This window comes from Haemorhous mexicanus, chromosome 7 (genome assembly GCF_027477595.1).
Source record: "Haemorhous mexicanus isolate bHaeMex1 chromosome 7, bHaeMex1.pri, whole genome shotgun sequence".
Taxonomy (NCBI): domain Eukaryota; kingdom Metazoa; phylum Chordata; class Aves; order Passeriformes; family Fringillidae; genus Haemorhous; species Haemorhous mexicanus.
Window position 1 is genome coordinate 25055347 of NC_082347.1, and position 20092 is coordinate 25075438.

Consider the following 20092-nt stretch of genomic DNA (forward strand, 5'->3'; position numbering starts at 1 on the left):
CTGTTGCTCCAAGTGGCGCTGGTAAAGCAGCTTGTAGGAAACTCCCTGAGGTGGCAAAAGACTGCAGCCCTGTGTGCCCAAGTGTGCCCAAAGCTCTCAGTGACAGCAGAAGCAGTAGCTCTGAGGGTCCCTTGTGCCCAGCTGTCTTGTCTCAGTACTGCTCATCCTTCTCCCATGCCCAGGGAGCCAAGGCACACACCAAAAGGTTTTGAGAAACCATAATCTATTCACCGCCCCAGCACATTTGCCTGATCAAGATTACCAACCTTAATTCTCCAGGCCTTTCTCCTCTACTGCTTGTAACTTAGCATTTCTTGTTTATTTTCATCTTTATTTCCCACAGTGTACTGAAATGATGTGTACTGAAACATTTGTTCACACAAATAAGGGAAGGTGATAGCTTTCCTCCCTGACCACATTCTCTCTCTTCTGTTCCAAGTCTTAATTAAAATGATACTACAGGAAGCAAATCAATTAACAGATACCTTACAAGAGCCTTTATTCACTTACACATGTACACAAAATTACTTACAAGTATCACATTACTGCTTTAGTTTATCTGTTAGCAAATGCTGCTAATGAACTGCAGTGTTATGGAAATGGGTAACAGACACCTAGGAAACCAGGGAAAATATTCCAATATATCATTCTTCTCTCAAAATAAATTTTACATTTTGTTGTTCAAAACAGGTGAAAAAATTACTATCCAGTTTCCTTTGCAAATGTGACAAATGACCTGCTTTGTGAAAGTCAAAAAGTGCCCATATTGAAATCCCTTCAGTTAGTTACAGGTAGTACAGTAACTTATTCTTTATAAAAACAAAATTCTGTTATAGCTGCCCTTATGCTCTAACAGCATGTTTTCTCTAAATCCCTGACCCAGCACATCAGCTCTGCCTGATCTTGAAAGTTGGTTACCGGATAGGAGGCCCTGGTCTCCATGATTTTTCTGAGTGATATTTCTTAATAACACACAGAATTTCTAGGTTGGACTTCAGTTTTACAATTGCTTTTTTGGTTTGGTTGGTTGGTTGGTTGGTTTTTTAAGTTGGATTAAATCTCTTATATTAGTGGAGAGCTGGAAAGAACTTTATTTATTATTTTTATTATGATCTGCCACACTGAGTATGTAAAGTGAGAGAGTTAAAAAACCCATATGGCTGTAGACATTGGTTTGAGCTAAAAGGTTATGAAGATCCTTTTTATTTACAGGTTGTGGTCTTTGGTTCTGGATAATGGCAAGTTGCAATAAAATAGTGTAACATCCTGTTTGGAGTCATCCTGAAATGTTACAACTTAAAGCTCTGACTGTGAAATATTGGGATACTGCTTAATTAAGTTGGGCATGCCATCTACCTGAGGCCCCCAAGCCTTGAAGTTCTGCTGGGTTTCTGAGAGAAGCTGTAGGAATAGCAGAGGATGCTGGCCAAGAGTTCCCAAAGCTCCCACAGCTGACATTGGCTGCCCTGTCTTCACAAGGTGAAAGAAAAGCCTGGGTTGAAATACAAAAATCTCCATTTTCTTGTACCTTGTGATGACAATATATGTTATACACAGCATTCTTGAAAGATGAGGATTAAACAGAATAGAATCTGCAGCATCATTTTCTGAACTGAGACCAGAGCCACGAACTCACAGCATTAGTAAAAATTGGGAAGTGTTTACAGAATAACATGGGCTTAAATTATTTTAAATTAGTTAAACTACTCTCATTGTTCTGAAACAAACCTCTAATTTTTCCTCTTATCACTCCCACTGTAAGAAGCTTGAAATTGGAGCCAAGCCAAGCAATTTTGATGTAATCAAGCCCACCAGAACATATAAGGCTAAAACGAGAATGAAGGTGCTGGGAAACTGAAATTATTCACAGACTCTGATTGAATTTAGTGCATTGTTTTATATTAAAAAAATTGGGATAGGGAAATTATGGAAACAACAGATTAGCTTGTTTGTACAGTGTTGACATGCAATGTCAACAAAACATGAAAGACATCATTTCAAAAAGGAATTTTTAATTTTAAATGGCTGTAATAATTTTAAATGGTTGAAATCATCACTAACACCTACAAAAGACCTCAGTTCTAGATCTAAAAAAATAAAACTTTAAATTAATGAAATGTTTTCTTACTAACACAAAACATGCATTTCCTGAAATAAATGAGAAGTCTTATTTTGTTCTAACCTCAAATGAATGATTTTTCAAGTTATCAAGTTACTTCTCTTGAAATACGGGTGTGACCATGAATTCTGCTGCTGAATTATATTGCCACCTTTCTGATTACCTGGTATTTAACAGACTTTAGAAATCAATCATATACTTATCACAGAATAAAGAGGATCTATTAGTGAGCAGAGCTCATCTATTTTATTTTCCTCACACATCCCCTTCACAGACAGGCTGAGGGGGATTGCAGGCCTTTTGGGTGCAGGTGATTGAAGTTAGCTGCACTATAAGCTCTTCCTGTAAACAATCAATCAGCCTTTCAACTAAAGAACAAAGAAAAGGTTTGGTATTGGTAGGATTTCTGCCTGTGCACAAGAGACTCCTATTGATCCTCAGACCAGGTAACTGTTGATTGCAAAAGGGTTATTGATCTCTTGTACTTTGGTCTCTTATTGCATTGCTGTCATCTCTAAAAAGAAAGAAAAATTGCAGGTTAACAATAACTCTCTGGCTTTGGTTTTACCTGGATTATGTAAAAGCTGAGCTGGGAGATACTCTGATAAAAATCACAGAAATTCTAGAAAGTTATTAATGGCGATGCTGGAGTTACATTCACGAAGTTCCTTTCACTTAACTTTTCTTTTAGTAGATGTTTCTTTGTACCTTCGGAGGCATCTGTTTTTCCTAAGTGAATCAACAGAACAAATGCGTGCTTGTGGCTGTTGTGGTAACTTCCAGGTGCCCTTGTCACCTGGAATCCCTTGTAGTGACTTCCAATGCCCTTGCCACCTGGCCAGGTAGGAATCCACTGGCAGCAAGCCATGTGTTTTCAGGTAGCATCCCGGGGCTCCCTGCATTGCAGGCACTGGACGATTGTCATTTGGGGAGCTTTCCACAGGGTGGGAGCAGCTGAGCAGCTCCTGGATCCCTTTTGTGGCTGCATCTTCTCAGGAGTTTATTCCCTGGAGTGCCTGCTGCTGTGGGGCAGCTGCACAGGACAGCCAGCCTTGCAATGAGCCTGGGCCCTCTGCCAGGGAGCTCCAGGTAAACCACTGGGAAGCTGTGGCACAGCACAGCTAAATGCCCTGCCCTAGCCGTGCAGAGTGCCCAGCACATCCAGGCTCTCAGTAACTCAAGGTAACCCCACAGCCTTTGTTGCTGGGTCTCCTTTCCCTAGGTGGATGTGTCTCTACAACTTTGGGTCTGCCCAGTACTGTCACTCCACCTCCCTGTGCCACCAGCACCCCCTGTCCCCAGGACATACCTGTTTTGGCTTGATCCTGTGTTTGACCTGCAAAGTGTAAAGAGTGAGCTATTAATTCTGACATTCAGAGCCATAATCAAAGGTGAGAATTCAAATGAGTAACACATTGGAGTTGCAGAAATGCGGGAACTTTTTAATTTTTTTCTTCACTGCTCTAAATCTTTTATTCAGTTTTGCTCCATCTAGTGTCAGTGCTTGGGAACACCATCTTGTCTGGCAGCCCTCGAGTTGTTTATATTAAATCTCACGACTCCACAGGGAAATGAACTCTGTCGTAGGCCCATTCCTACAATACTACTTCAGCATTTTCTGCTGTCTTTGCTAAGAAAAATGTCACAGGAGATTTGGTGGGCAGGCACAATCCATGTTTCCCATAATTTGCCTCAGTCTTTTCTCCATCTCTGAGAGGAATTTTGCCACTCATGTCTTTTAGAACACTCTGCCAAAATTTTCTGTTCACAGGGAATTCACTGCCCTGTTATTGTCTGTAAGAATTCTGATTTTCATCCTTCCAGTCTGACCTGAGCATACAGTCCATGGGAGACCATATGGTGAGACATAGGCTGGAATTAGAGGCATTTTTTCTGTTCTGCTGCTTTTCCTCACCTTATTTCTTTCTCTGGTTTGGGGTGAGCCCGCACAGCTCTGTAAGGGAGCAGTGCCTGCACTGACCTGCAACACAGCTGAGTTCCCATCTGCCTGCTTTGCTCAGCCCTTGGGAGCTTCCAGGGCAGCCAGGGAAGGTGTCTGCTGGAATGCAGGGACAAAGGCTCACCTCTACCTGCCTGCTTGCCTGGTCACCACACTGGAGGTACCTGGGGCTTGTCTCAGCCCTCCTTTACCTGTCCTAGTCTAGCACTTTGCAGACACAAGGAATTTCTTTTAGTGACACAGCTCTGACATTACCCAAGAGGTAACAGTTGTGCAATAATATTTTTCAGCTTGTTACAGTTTGTGGCAACTCTTTCCCAGAAAGCAGAGGCATTTCAAAACATATCCAGGGACCTGATATAGGCTGTGCTTATGAACTTGTCAAAAATTTCTTCACAAAAAATAAGACTTTAGCCTGTGAAGTGCTACACAAAATTCTTTCTGGATCTGCAGCCAATTTTAAAAATACAGTATTTTCCCCACTTTAACAACAGATCAATACAGAACAGGCCTGTGCAAAGTGATATGAGCTAACTGAGGTGAATCAGCAATTGGATAAGGTTCTCCTGCCTGTCACAGGAGAAGAAGCTGGCAGGGAATTGCTAGGAAGGGCAGCTCCTAAGTGATTGCCTAAATGGTCTATTCCGAACTCAATTCTGCATATAAAAAGAGAAAAGAAGACATTGGTTGGGAGGCCAATGCTCTCCTCCATATAGTCCAGTGTAATCAGTAAGTTACCCCAAGACAGTGGCTGTCTTGCTGATGCTCTCAGGCAATCTTCCCATTTTTGACAATGCCAGTTCCTGCAAGACAGGACAGTCCAGCCTTCCCTGGCACCTCAGCTGTAATATTTTACCATTTCCATTGTGCCAGATGTCCTTGAACAGCCTGATATCTCTGAAAATTATATTTATGTTCTACCACATTGATTTTTGGCAGGGCCACTTCCCTGAGACAGTAGAGAAGGGTGACTGCCTGAGCAGAACATACAGTTGTGCTGGGAAAGGGGGAAGTCAAGCAGGCCTTTCTCTAGACATAGGACATCCTTTGCTCTCCTCCAGGGAGTCATGGCAGCTCATTCACAAATGCTTTAAATCGTCTGTTTCTGCCCACAGGGTTAGTTATTCTTCTTATCCCCAGCTTCCACCCCTCCTGTGCCAGCCCAAGCGTTTCAGTGTCTGTGCAGTAAATAAGACTTGGGAGTCAGCCAGGTGCTGTTTTAATGCACACAGAAACACACACAAGAACCTAATTCCTTTCAGGGAGTGGCCTTCTGTGTTTTTCCTTTAGAAGACCATGCAAATTTTCCATTGACTTTGTGAGCCTCTGCAAAGTGTCTTTAAACCCCATTTAAATCCATATGGAAAGCCTTTAAGCCCATAAACTTCTGTGAGCTGCTGAGAAGTACACCACAGATCCCCAAGCATCTGCAGCAGAAGTCAGCATCACTTTGTGGTACTCACTGATTTCTTTCAGCTTGCTATTTGTTCTCTGACACTGGGCTGTAGAGTACACTTGGAATATGGAGAGTGGATGATTATAAGCAACAGTCAGGAGAAAAACAAGCAGCTGTGCTGACACTTAGTCCTGGTTGTTCAAGGCAGAATTCTTGGACAGTAAGAGATCAGGGAACTGAAATAAAATGGTGTGATAGACTGTACACATGATCTTAAAAAAGGATCTGTGAATAATCTTATGGTCTGAGATGGCACTGACAAAAGTTCCTAGGATCTGAAATCGGTGATTCTTTTTTCATAAGTCTAGTGTGGACTTGTGTGCAGAAATTCAATGTGATACACAAAAACCTGTGAGCTGGAATATGCAGGAGCTCTAATTTGATGCTGTTCTTGTCTGACTATCACCTGGCACTCTTGTCTCTTGCGTCAAGAGGCCTTGGTTTCTGTTGGTTTTAAGCTGTCCTTTAGCTCTCATAGCAGCTTTCATTCCCAGCTAATCCCATGTTGTCACTTCTGTGACAAGCCCTAGGCAACACAAAGCTCCTCAGTTTGTTTGGCAGACGGGTGCTGCCAGGGAGCAGGAGGCTCTTTGCTCAGTGGCATCTAATATTTGAGCTACCCTGGGTGCCTGCTGACAGGGTTGAAGAGGGTACTCTTCCAGAAGCATTTCACTTTTTTTTTTCTTTTTTTTTTGCATCCAGACTTACAGCAGCTCTAGGGAAGGGTAGAATTACTTGTTCAGTGCTGGAATCATTTGCACCAGCAAGTTTGCCAGCAGTGACCACGATGGCTGTGGAAGGAATTGCCTCTGACAGGTGTCTGAATATTACCAGGAAAGCATTCTCCTGACTCAGCAGGTTTGGCACCAACTCTTACAATCAAATTATTTAGAGCTGTTCAAGACTAGCCTCAAACAGTTGTGCAGAGGGGTAGGAAGGAGTAAGGATTCTTCCCAGTTTGGCAGCTGTGAAAAGGTCAACCACAAAGGCAGTCCCCATATCTAAGAGGAGAGCAGGCGCCCTGCGCCAGGTGCCCTCCCAGGGAATGTGGAGGGTGGCCAGAGGAGCAAAAAATAGCCAGAAGTGTGGCTCTGCCCATCAGGCTCATAGCTGGCATCAGTGAGTTATGCTGGATCATTGAAATGTGTTTAATTAATTAATTAATCTCACCCTAGAAGTTTGTGCCGTACATATGTGTGTAGTTTATGTGTGTGTGTGTATATATATATATATAGTCTTTCAGGGGCTGTTTGTGTCTGTATTCCTTCAATCCAGGAATGGTGCTAAGGGAGCTGAGAGCCTACAGAGTGCCTTACTGCTGCTTTTTAAAGCCTGCTGTCCCCAGCATAGTGCAAAGCTTAATGTCCTTGATTTTGAAGTGTGTGATAAAAAGATTAATTTCATTTTATGGAAAGGGTAACCTGAGCCAGGGACTTGTCCAAGGTTGTTCAGAAGAACAAGTTCAGCTAGACAGGGCAGGGACAGAAGTAGGAAGAAGAAACAGTTTATTACTCTATTCACCAGTGACTATGCCTCAACACAGAATGGGTATTGACATTTTGTTTATGCAAATGTATATGTACAAGGAGTTGAGACAGCCATTTCTGCTGAGGTTATTTGCCCATTTTTAAACATTTGCACACACATGGAGTTGTTCAGATCATCTCTACTCGTCCTTAAATTTATTTGCAATAGCTTGCATTATTATGGCATTTGTGAAGCTTTAAATATTCTCCATTGAACTCAATTCTCAGGATGCATGCTGAGGAAGCCTAAAGCAGTGAATACAGCCTTCAGCCTATCAAGCACCCACTAATCCCTACAGTGCTGAGCGAGGAATTGGGCCTGTTCTGGGGTGTCAACAGGGCCTCACTCATCTTGTGCAGGTGGTATCTACTCAGTGAAAGGCAGGAGAAAATTTGCACGAGAGGACTGGAGCTGTCTTCCACTCCCATTCTCGTGACAGTTCTGCACTACTGGTTTTAGGCCACAGTGGCAATGAGAAGAGAGGCTCTGTAGTCAAAACAGACCTCACAGGAATAATTTGTGACTGATTTTGCAAGGCTTATTTGGATCATTGAAGAAGTCAAGTGTCGCTGCTCACTCTGTTTTTCCTTCTATGTAAACCAGTGACAACTTCTGAAAACTTTGTTGATGTGATGATTGAACTGTATGTAGAAAATCCTACTTGTCAGAATGAAAGACCTTGTGAAGGTCTGCTTGGGAATCCAAGAGTGGCAAGTAAGAGAACAGCTTAGGGCATCACTGAGGGATGTTAAGAGAATCCATTCACACGGAGGTGTCAAAGATTCTGCTGAATCTACATGACTGGTCTGCTGCAGATCCAAGAAGATTAAACTGACTGCATAGTTTAAAATATTCCTGGGAGAGGAAAAAAAAATAGGCTTGTTTTAGAAGAGTAAGGATAAATGCTGGGCTGTGGGCTGAACTTGCAGTGTTACCAGTGAATAGCTGGCACAGTATCTGAGGGGCTGCAATGCATTTCAGTGCCCAGCATCCTGGGAAACCTGTGCTCTCCATATTGACCCTTTTCCCTTGTGCACCACTCTTCCAGTGACACTCTCAGACAAGGCCAAAGTGTCTTTTTTTTCAATTTGTATTTACTTAGGGATTTTGGTTTGTAAATTTTGGAACCATTTTTCAAAGGACTCTGATATGTGGTTTTCTTAAGTACCCATTCTAGCATCAAAACCAGATCTCCAGTTAAGTTTATTTGTGAGCTCAGACTCCAGTGACTAGACAGACAGTGTCTCTCATTTGCAGGTGATGGGACGTGTATGTGTGTGTGTTTTTGGTTTCCTGTTTGTTGAACTATACATTCTGCAATTCACAGTGCTAGAGACCAAGTTTGGGTCAGAAAGAACTATTCTTATCTCCAAAACAAGATGTTTGTCATTCTATCTGACTTTAAACCTGTTTGAAGGATATGATATTCTTAGATCAGATCTTGTTCACTGTCCTTGCCTGTCAGGCTACAGGCCTGAACATGACAAAATGCCAGGAAAAAAGACCCCTGGTTCAGATGTTTAGGCTGCCACAGTTCTGGTAGTTGGAAGAAACAGCAGCTTAGCATTGAAACCTGCACACAATTGCCCAAACCTAATCTTTTCCATGCCATCCATCTGTGATGTTTATATTTTCAAAGTGGACAATTTCACCTCATGTGCAATGTCTGGCACTGTTTTTAGTGAATTTTAGAACATATTAGAGGCTTTCAAAGTGCAGCTACATTCCAAGACCTGCACCTAAAGAATGCTACAATTCTCAAAAGTATCCTGTGTTTTTCAAGCACAGTCTAGCAAAGTAAAGAGAAGTTGGTCCTTGAGAAGTCAGGAGGGAAAATATAAGAGAATATTTAGATGAGGCTTTGGAAAGGAAAAGAAAATCACCGATGCGCTTGGCAAGCTCCTCCCATGCTCCTCCTCTTTTCCATAAAACATCAGAAGAACTTGTGTATTGCATTTAGAACCTGATTTTCTACTGAGTGAATTACATGGAGTCCTGTAGAACCCAGTGAATGGCATGGGGAATTTTGTGTGTGCTGTTGCCAGGATGTGTTGACAACAGATTCATTTGTGGCAGGTTTAAAATATGTACCTTTTCCTTTTTAGTAAACATTCTCTGTCTCTCCACCCTTCTCCTTGTCTCTGTATGTCTCTTTCTTTGTCTCCTGTCAAAATAAATCTGGCTGACATGCACTGTAGTTAACTCAAAATATTGCCAGCATTAAATGTGCCCAGACATTTTTATGAATACATTAAACTTGCATGAAATTTTTAGGCATTATAATTTACCAAGCTTACACCAAGATGGCATTTGATACTGACATGAGCTATTAATTAAAAAAGAGGACGTTAAATAATTGTCAGTTGACATATAAATTGCTGTTTTGTTGGCTGACAGAATCTTGCCTCAAGCCTTTTTCTTCTCAAGTGTTAGTAAATATCCCATTGAGTTTAAGGGCAACCCATTGTGAATTGATTGTTTAAATCTTAATGTTATGTACCTGACTAAATAAAGTGGTAAATTCTGTTAATTATTTCACAATGAGTTGTCAGTGGCACGTGGGGATCGAAACAAATGTGTTTTAAATATTTTGGAAATTATCAAGGGGGATGCATTCAAATACTTCCTGATTTTAGTGAAAATCTGTTCTTGGAAGGGGTCAGTTGGGTTCAGTACCAGCTAATTGGGGTTCTGACACAGAGGATGATTATCTGCATCAAGACCTTCAGCTGGTATGAGGCTGAGCAACTCCACTGGCTATGGAAGTGCAATGCTGGGTGATGCCCAGCAATCAGAGTATTTCCCAGCTAGGAAAATACTGAGTGGTTGGTGGCATTTGTAGAAATAATGATGTAAAATTTAAAACAAAATTTGGCTGAAGGTGAATTTGGTTGGGTGTTCTATCAGTGGGATTAAGTATTTTTTTCCTGAACAAGCATTAATAATCATCCCTGGTCAAGCAGAAAATGAAGCTGTTTGCAGAAGATTTTCCAGTTCTCCTCTCCAGTCCTAAAGGGATGGTGTCTCCTAACACTGAACAGGTTCGCTGCCTTTCCCTGAGGGATTCAGGATGGCTATATGGTTGGTTGAAATAAATCAGTTGATTTCAGATAATAGGCTGCACTTTATCAGACCGTTTTCTAGGACTAACCACTGGTCTAAAACTTCCATGAATTAGAATTCCCTAGGGAACTGAAGCAAGTAGGTAAAATCAACTTAGACCTAATTATCATATGTGTCTCTTGTGACCTAAATAAATCCTCCTAAGTATTAATTAATTAGGGGCATTTTTAAATGTTTATATAGCTCTGGTAGTATTTTTAGTGCCAGAGGTTTCCTCAAAACCAGTAGAAGGCTATTTTGTTTCCACAGATTATTACCAGCATTATGGAATCCCAGAGAGTAATACATAGATGCCCTGAAGTGAATGAGAACAAAGATTTGCTAGTATATTACTGATTACCACAGCAGAATTGAGAAGTGCACTGATTAAGAAGTGACAGTGGATTTCTAGGTTTTTTTTCTACTTAGCCATAAAAGTGTCATCTTTAACATAAATAGTTTTGCCCCAAAAGATTGTGGCATTAGAGTCTGTCTCACTGGTCAGTGTCAGTGGCTCTAAGGCAAAACATTTCTGTATTGTGTCACACTTCAGCCTTAAGGCCAGAATTTTGTTATGAAACTGGAAATTTCACTCTACCTAATAGCAAATGCCTGTAGGCTGGGATAGGGAAACATCAAAGAGGTCAATGTAAGGTCACTATTAAAGACATTAAATTTTGCTGCCACCACAAAGTCAGCCACTTCCCCTAGAAAGATCAGAGGATGATGTAATAAATGTTCAGACTGTCTCTGAAGGAAAATATGACACATAATAAACAGCAAAGAGAGCTAGAGAAGTCCAGTGTGGAACAGTTCATAGATCATCCTGTCTGCATTTCACCCAGGCAGTAAATCTACCACTGCCTTCCGTGTTTCTTCTTGTCTTTGTCCCTCTCATCCCTTTATTCTCTTTTCTCTTGACTCTGGCTTTTCTGTTCTGGCTTAGCTCTTCCTCATGACTTTCCCATTCATTGCTCTGTCTACACTGTCCTGAAAGCATCACAAAGTTTGCCAGGTATTCTATGTTTGTTATTCTGACTTTATCATAGTCCTAAACTATTTCAGGTTAACCCACAGAAATTGCCAGGGTCTTGTCAGAGCCTTGTTTTACTAAAAAAGGAAACATTTTATGCCAGTTACACTGCAAGAGTGGCTCCCTTGGAAAATAGCACATGCTGCAGGACTGAGGGCCTTCTCTGTCAGGCCCACAAAACACTGAAGTGCTGCTGCAAAGGGTGTCCTTGCTTTGGTCTTTAATTCAGTGTTTAATTCAGTGTTTACATATGCTGTGCTTTCTTTATGAGGAATGGCTGTGGTGGGGACATTCCTTATCCAGCTCTCTGAGAGAGGCCAAAAGCCATTTCTGAAATCATAGAGTACAGCTGTTGTCTTCCCTTGATGAGAATGCTCTTTAATTGATGTTTGGAGGTTTTTAGTGACTTATAAAATGTCTCCAAGGGACACAAAAAAGTGTCCACATCTGTAGGTTACCATGAGCCAACAGAGCTTGCAGTCCGGAGCCTCTGCTGCTGTACATCCCTTCCCCTCTGCCTGTCCTTGGGGGAGATGCAGAGGGGCCATTGCCTGAGAAGGCTGGCACTGCTCTCCTGCTGGTGAACTGGTCAGGTGCTCAAACCCTAAAATGGCCTTACTCTTTCTGGGTAAGGGGGAGGAAGGGGAAGGGCAAAGAGACATCCCTCCCAGCAGGAATGATTACTGCATGACCCTGACTTGTAAGAGCCCAGAGTGAAGGAAGTTTTCAGAACTGAGATGCAGACACAGTAACCTTAGATAAAACCATTTACCCAGAGTTTGCTCTTATTATACATGGTACAAACAAACAAAAAAAGAAGTTTCATCACAAGTGTTTGAAGGATTTTTCATTTTAAAAAGAATCTCAGTTTGCTGGGTTTTCTTGTGTATTTATGGAATGTTGGAAAGCTGTTTGAGGAAAATTCATTTTCCCCTGTAGATTCACTAGATATCCCAGTCCTCTAGAGGCTTACCATGTGTGTTTATGTGTAATCATTCCAACGTGGGGAAGCATCATGCATAACGAGGGAGAAATTAGAAGTTGTGCATAACAGAAAACACAGTGACTCTTACCTTCTATCCATTCTGCCATCTGATCCTAAAGTGAGGAGAGGAAAATGTGGTTAGTTGAGAAACAAGGAACAGAGTGGGGATAGGCCTCCACAGAATTTGTGAGGAGGCAACCAGGAGTACATAGTTACAGCTAGTAAAGATCCAGCCATCCTTTCTGAGGCAAAACTCTGACATCAGTTGTGTCATGCAACTTTCCTAAAGCCCTTCTTGATTCTTTCAGCGGGAATATCTCATGACAATTTTATCAGACCTGTGTCTTAGCTAATACTTTGTCTGGTTTGAGTTTGGTTGTAGCACATCCCTAGGGTATCATGAGAAACAACTTTGAGACTAAAGAGTAGACTTGGTTATAGTGCAGTGTAAGTCTGCAGTTCTAGGCAGTCCAGCAATTCAGATCCTTTTCAAACAGTTCTTCACAGGAAAATCAGAGCTGTTGTATATACACAGTTCTAACACTGAAGCTCAGATCTGCTGTACCAGAAGATGAGGAGAGCTAGATCTATGGAAAAGGGATCAGGAGTATTTTTTTCTTACCTTCAAAGACACTGTCAATTGTTTTGGCTTTGATCATGCAGATTATTACTGCTAATAAACCGATTGCTAGAACTGCTCCCAAAGTAACTCCTACAATAACATATGTGTAATCTGCAAATAGTGAAAACAACTCAGTGAGAATACACCCTTAAATAATAAATACATTCTCTTAGTTTCAGATGTAACACATCCCTGAAAAAAAAAATGCTGAGCCAGAGTAGATGGCTGAGGAGAGTCTGAGTCTGTTCTTTAAAATCCCTGGGTACAATGAAGCCACGTGAACCTGTGGCTAAGGGGCTCGAGGGTGTTTTATGATAATGAATAACTTCAGCTTTCGGTGTGTGCAGGTCTCAGCTGAGTTTTAGAGCCAGGGCTTTACTTTTACCTCATAAGCAAAATCCCCCATCCACACTCCTTTGCCAATCTGCATCCTTCCAAACTGTTGTTGCTGCTTCCAGGTATGCACATGCACATGTCCACCTGCCAGTCCCTCGCCTCCTGCCTTGCCCAGCTGCTCTGCCTCTGTAAGTCTTTGCTGGGAGGCAGGAGAATTTGAAAGTGTAAACTGTGTTGTGATTTGGCATCACTGTGTGTACACAAGGGTTGTACCTCAGGCAGGGGCTGCCTGTGTTCAGGATCTGGGTCCCATGCTCTGTCCTCATACACGTAATTTAAAGAGTCAGTCACATGACAGGACTCTGCAGCATAGGCAACTACAAACTCACAATGTTTATCTTCTACACCTACAAACTATACAAAGTGTTCCAAGGACATTATTTTGTTATTTTGCCTCTAACTTACTGTCTGGAAGTGAAAATCCCACCATGAACTCACCTATTTCCTCCTCTGGGTTTCCAGAAGCATGTACCTTTGCTCTCCAGAAATCTGGAATGGAAATATTTTAGCTTGTTAGGACATTGGGCAGAATTCCATTTCTGGCTTTTTCCAAGGGGATAGTTAATTCTAATAAATCCTAGGCTAGAATCTGAGACTTCCTGCGGTAGTGAAATGTTATCAGTCAAGTTAATGAGGGCATCCTAAAAATGTGGCCACACACATAGAAATGTGCCAGTTTTTGACCAGAAGAGAAAATACAATTCCAAAATTTTATGTTGCCTTAGCACTGTTTGCATTCCATGATTTTGTCACTGCAAGCCAGAGAGTTCTATACAAGAGAAGCTGCTATAAATCAAGGAAAAGATTACAGGTGCACTAAAGCTAATAAAACACACTAATAAGTGAGGAAATGGCATAGCCCAACACACCTTTTCCCATGAATCTCAATCCTGCCTGGAGTTCCAGTCTTCTGAATGTGATTTATTGCTGGCAGAGAAGAGTCTTTTCCTCTTGCAAGCAAATTTTGTAGGCTGGAAATAAACCTTTCCAGAGAGTTCTACACCAAGTTCCCTGTTCATGACAAGGACACCTCCTGGCTCTTCCCTACTCCATAAAGCCACTGAGCCATGGTGCCTGATGTTCAGAGTGTGCAGGCCCTCAGAATGGAGTGGCTTTGAGGAAAACAATTCATTCCCAGATACTTCAGCAAGAAAACAGAATCAACATTTTTTAAAAGTGAGAAAAAGGAGAAGTCGTGTTTAGATTTAATGTTGCTTGGTTATTATAGGAAATTGTTAAAAATGTACACTTGAATGTTTTTTCAGTGCAAGGATATTTCCACGGAGGCCTTTTCAAGTAGCTCCAAATGATGTAACTGATGTGCAGCTGCATGGGGTGCTGGGCCATGAGAAGGCTCTAAAGGCAGAGATGACTCCTGCATTCTACACCTGTGTGCTGCTCAACTCCTGCCTCCTGCACGTGCTCCAGGCACAGCACAAGCTCCCTGCTCTTTGGCCAGGGTGCCAGTACAAGGGGCACCTGTACTGGTGGGGACACAGCTGCTTTGCACACAGCATCATCTTTTCATTGGCATTCCCCACCAGAGCAGGAACTGGGAGGGAGTATTGTCTGGCTGAAACCCAAGCAGAATTTCAGTGTCTTAAATACACTCAGTTTTCCTACTGCTAAGGTGTCCAGCATTGTAAGTCCCAGCTCCTCCCCTCAACGTTTAGTGGAGAAAGAATTTTATTTTCTTGAGGTTTTGGGGTCTGTACTTTCATTTGTTGTCCAGTAAAATGGGTGCTAGAAACATGACTACTTTTAAGCATTGTCCTTACATTACAAAACAAAGCATGTTGCTACCTTTACCAAAGAAATAATCTTGTGTCTGCTTTTCAGACTGCTAAAACTCTTCAGCTGAGTGTGGGCCCTGGGGCTTCCAGGATTATGCCAAAAAAACAGTAAGACATACTGGGTGGCTTACAACAGATTATTTTTTCTTTTCCTGGTATTAATCACATTTCTGTTCTCAAATTTTAATACATTACAAATCAATCTTCAAAAATCTGGAGAAGAGCTTAAAAAAATCTTGTTTTAAAGCAAATATATTTTGGGAACTATAATTCAGAACTGAAAGTCTTTTTTTTTTTTTTTTGCCAAACTTTTCTACATAATGAAAATGTCTGGAAACTTATTTTGTACAAGCAGAATTTTTTTCTCTCCAAAACCTCCATGACTCTCAGAAGAAGTGTGGTAAGGGGTAGAGAATCTATGCTTATACTGGCTATACTAAATGACCAACATCAAAGTTATAAAGATAAGGAAATTTAAAGAACACAAAAAGCTCTAAGGCTACACAGTGGCAGAAAAAGCATAGCTTCTGTTTTTTCCATATTAAAAGCAAGTCTCTTTGCTCTTGCCTGTGATTTTATTTCATTATAATTTTTTAAAAAACACCTTTCTTCCATCCCCTTAGTTATTCTTTGTGCTCATATGAAAAATGTTTTAAATTCAAGCATAATAAAAGTGATATTGTATTACTTTTATTATCCTAATGATCATAATACATAGACCTTAATGTATGCTTTCTAATGGAATTAAACCAGTGACAGATTATGTGTTTTATGGCAGAAATAATATTTTACATGGAATATTTTATGTAGGTCAGTTTAATATATTGAGATTAAATTATTAGTTTCTTTTTAAAAAGGGAGGGAAATTCCTGAAAACCCACAAGACTAAAGAGAATATTTTCAATTCATTCTTGCAATACGCTTTTAATTAAGGTTTAATATCATTTACTGGATGCTGTTTAAATACCATTTGCTTTCAAAGACAGTGTTAGTTGGATTCTATTTGTTTCAGTTTTTTCTTGAGTGGAAATAGGTGGATTAACTAATTCAAACACAGGTTTCTCTGTTGGATCTTGATCTTATCTGCAATCTAGATCTTTTGGGGACATACAAAAACCTCCCGTTTGGGGGGGTTAGAAATGATGGCTTAAACTCTACAGTGCTCTAGTCCCAGTGCTGGATTTCTGACTCTCTCAATAGAGAGTTTAGACTAACTCTCGCGTCTTGAATAAACCCTCTGGACTTGCAGAGTACTTGCTCCCGTGTGGAAGAGCCTGGCAGACGAATTTGATACCCAGGCTTGAGTGACTTGTGGATCATTTTTCAAAGAGCCCCGAAGCCAGCGCCGGTGCTCTTTGCCCTGCGCTGTGTGCTGGCTCGGGCACGGTGCGCGGCTGGCACAGGATGGGGATGTGCCCCCGGCTCTGGCAGCACCAGGAGCCTGCTGAGACACCGGGCTGCGTCTCCGGGGAACATCTCGGTGAGTGTGCTGCTGGCAGCCGAGCCCGCAGGCTGGATGGGCCTTGCTTACAGGTGGGGGCACTGGAGAAGGAGGAACGGAGAACGTGCCGGGGCAGCCGCGCTGGGTGAGCTGGGCTGGAGCCGGGCTCCCGGCAGGGAAGCTCTCCCTGCCGGCTGCAAACACTCTGCAGCGCGGAGCATGGCTCTGTAACACAGAGTATCGCTCTGCAGCGCGGAGCATGGCTCTGTAACACAGAATATCGCTCTGCAGCGCGGAGCATGGCTCTGTAACAGAGCATGGCTCTGCCGCCGTGGTTACCCGCTGCGAGGTGGAGCTGCTGAGCACGCGATGGAGCCGCAGACGAATTCACTGGGCTGGCAGCCTCCAGTCTGTGATCTCGGTGTAACTGGGCAGAGCCAGCCCTCCCCAGGCCTTGCTGCACACAGAGCCGAGCCAAGCAGAGAGCAGCTTCTGTGTCACGCTGCTGTGCCCGGGCTCTCTGCGACGCAGCTCTGCTCTGCCTTGTCCAGAGGTCAGCTCGGCCAGGAAAATGGGGCCGAATGCAATTTATGCATGAAATCAGGGAGCAGGAAGAGCTCAATTTCCCCACCGGATTAGGTATTGTAAACCAGCCATAATAGCAATGTGTGCCTCGTCTTTCTAAGTACACAGCATCTGCCGTAGTCCCTCTGCTTGTTACCTCCTGCTTCCATGTGACTTTTTTTCCTTCCTCCAACAACTCATTTCTCCTCATTGCAACAGATAATGGCTGGTCCTGTGGCTTTGCAGCAGCCAGGAGCTCACTGCCATTTGTAATTGAGGCAGCAAATAGGATAGGAAGCAAATCTCTGGGAGCCCCAGAGGCAGGGTAGAGCCCTGCTGCAGATCTGTGCTTTGCAGAAGGTGAGGCAGGAGCGGATACCCAGTGGGTGCAAGCGGGAATACCCATGCGGGTCTGCATGTCTAAGGTGGGGCAAACTGCTCCTGCGGGATTCCTCAAGTGTAGATGGTGATTTTCTGTGACTGTCTGCATGAAGCTGGGTAGCATGGGAGGAGCTCCTTAGGTAAAAGCTGAGGCTTGCCACCAGAGGGTGGTGCCTGCCCCCTTACCAAACGTCCAGGGACGGCAATAGCCCATGGAACTGCTGCCAGCTCCCCCCCTCCCCGTTAGACCACACTGTCCCAGTGTTCATGTGACCCCTGCTGAGGCTTCCTAGCCATGAGCCCCACTTCTTCCCTGCACGAAGTGAAGATGAGTAAGAATGAAGTAAGAAACAGGTTGTGAGAAAGCCCTGCTTTGGGCCACCAGAAAGAATCAGAAAGAAGCAACGTGAGTCAGGACTCTGGCAGTTCAGTAAGGGAGAGTCATAGAGTCCAAAAGCAGCTTGCAGCCAGCATGCATGCAGGTCAGTTTTCCCTCAAACTCTACTGAAGTACTGTTTCCTGGACAGGGAGAAGGAGACAAAGTGCTAAACAAGGTGTTCAGCAGGTGCACATCTAATCTGCAAAGCTGCAGGCATTTAACTTCACTGTGTCTTCTGGATTGTGCACAGCTGAGCCCTTTGCACCTGGAATAAAAAACGTCAGCTAGAAAACTCAGCAAAATACCCCTCTGGCTCAACAAATGTTTTTTCTCTAAGAAACAAAGTTTTACAGAAGATATAGACAATTAAGCAGGGGAATAAATAAGCCCATCAAGCTCAGGAATAAAAGCTCTCAGAAATAATGGAAAACAAATAAGTTAGATCACTTACGTAAGAGAAGAAATGCTGTTGGTGCTGATATCCAGCTTGTTAGTAAGGTCATTATGAAGTTGTGACACCAGAGTGGTTTCACTCAAGTTTTCATGAATTTTGCTCTTCTGCAGCGTCTGAAAAAAAAGCTAAAGCAGGTCACATGATTATTGAGAAACTACAGTCACATCCTGAGTAGTTAGATTCGCAAACAGAAGTTTCCTTTTTTGTTTTTAAGCTCAATACGTAAACAAGCTTGAAAATGTTTTGTGGAGAAGGTGGACAGCCAACAGCACAGCCTAGTTCAACTGTTTTGCTCTCTAAGGGACCTTGAAACATCAACAGTTATTTTTGCATATCAAAAATGTCCTACTACAGTGAATTTGTTTCTGCTGAAATTTTTCTAAATCCGTGGAAACCAAGTAGATTTTCTGTCTTAGAAGAAGAGTTTTCTGAGGCATTCTCTTTGTATTGCTAGCTTTCTTATGAACTCAACTTGAATGCTATCATGTTTTCAGCAGAGCACTCATTTGAATATTTCCCTTTCATAATCAGCTTTTTCAGGAGTAGAGAAGCAACACACTATGGGTGCTAAACTATTGCAAGCCAGTTCCCAGACAGTAACTTCTAAGAAAAATGTCTTGATGTCCTTGTCCTATTTTGCTGTGTGAAGCATTGGTACAACTGATTGAGTGTGGCAGATGTCATAGAAAGTATTTGTTAGTGCTTTGACCTGTAGTGTTGGTGTGCACACACGTCTTTGTGTGTGTTTGTGTGTGTTGTTCATTTTTGCTCTTTCTCTGCTCCTGGTTCTCTATGGAATCAGAGTTGGGAACACCAAAACCAAGCAAACAAAAATCTCTGCACCAGCTGAATGGGAAGGATCAGGACCCTTGTAAGAAACCTCCAGTGTTTTTGTACCTCATGTTTCATCTGCAAATGATCCCATGCTTCAAGGTTCCTGAAAACCTCTTCTAGAAGTAATAAAAGGAATGTCAGCTTGCTTGTTTTGTTTTGGGGTTTGGTGGTTGGGTTTTTTAAATTTGGGGGTTGTTTTGCTTTATTTTGCTTTTGTTGATTTTTGCTGCTTCTGATGGTCCAAATCAGCAGTCTCAGGTAGTTTCAGTATTTCAGAGAAGGAACTAAGCATCTGAGTATTTGGATAACATCTCTAAAGCTATTTGCTTTATTCCATTGCTACTTTTCCATGAATGCTTCACAGAGCTTAGCTAGGTGACTGCACACATCTCACTGTGTAAGCTTCACTGTTCTTGTTCACAGCATACCTCCAGCAAGGAAAAGCACTGACCAGAATAAGACAGACTTAATATAATCCTGCTTTGTAATAGGTTTATTCTGATTCTCGACCAAATTGGGAAATGTGGTTTCAAGCACCGTCATCGTTATCAGCCTTTCCCCTGTTCTTCATCATCCAGCCACTGGGTAGGATATATATGTTTAATTAATTCTGCTTTTACCTTCGACCTGTAAATAGTGGGAGTAATGTCAGATTTATACGTTATATGAATAACAAGGATTTCTCAGGAGACCCTGTCTTGGTGAAAGAGGCTAACTGTAATTTTCAGCTGTGAGTAATTGTATATAATATAATCCTAAATGATTTTTCTTCTGTAATTTCATTAGAGTTTAGAAATTTAATTAGATTTTGAATCACTCTGAAATAAAGTAGCAAAACACCCAGAGACTAAGTGCAGTGGTTATTTTGTCCTCCGAGGCCAGAATTCTTGGTCTCAAATTGGCATGTGTTCATTAGGAGGAAGTTTGCAGAAGTTCTTGATATATTATTGTCTTTCAGAACGGACTCTGAATAGGTCTTTGGAGAGCATTAGAAGAGCACACAATTATTATACTGACTCTTTTTGAGGTTTAAGATCATCTGCCTT

The 20092-nt window shown here is 42.2% G+C and overlaps 1 protein-coding gene across 1 annotated transcript; it reads right to left on the reverse strand.

Annotated features, from left to right (window-relative positions):
• Positions 1-474: 474 nt before the first annotated feature.
• LOC132329910 (transmembrane protein 273-like) lies at positions 475-18354 on the reverse strand. The gene is made up of 6 exons (XM_059851542.1): positions 18210-18354; positions 13639-13689; positions 12805-12915; positions 12271-12295; positions 3429-3455; positions 475-2633 (listed from the first exon to the last, which is right to left on the reverse strand). The coding sequence occupies exons 1-6, from the start codon at positions 18259-18261 to the stop codon at positions 2588-2590; spliced, it is 312 nt and encodes a 103-aa protein (XP_059707525.1). The 5' UTR covers positions 18262-18354; the 3' UTR covers positions 475-2587.
• Between the last annotated feature and the right edge of the window lie 1738 nt (positions 18355-20092).

Bases quoted from the DNA above. Each gene is read 5' to 3' on its own strand.
- LOC132329910 (XM_059851542.1), bottom strand. From the start codon at position 18,261: ATGACCTTACTAACAAGCTGGATATCAGCACCAACAGCATTTCTTCTC. The intron at 3,456-12,270 runs GTAAGAGTCACT...TACACTTTGCAG, and splicing joins GATGGCAGAATGGATAGAAG to GTCAAACACAGGATCAAGCC. The intron at 2,634-3,428 runs GTATGTCCTGGG...CTTTCTTTTTAG, and splicing joins ACAGGATCAAGCCAAAACAG to AGATGACAGCAATGCAATAA.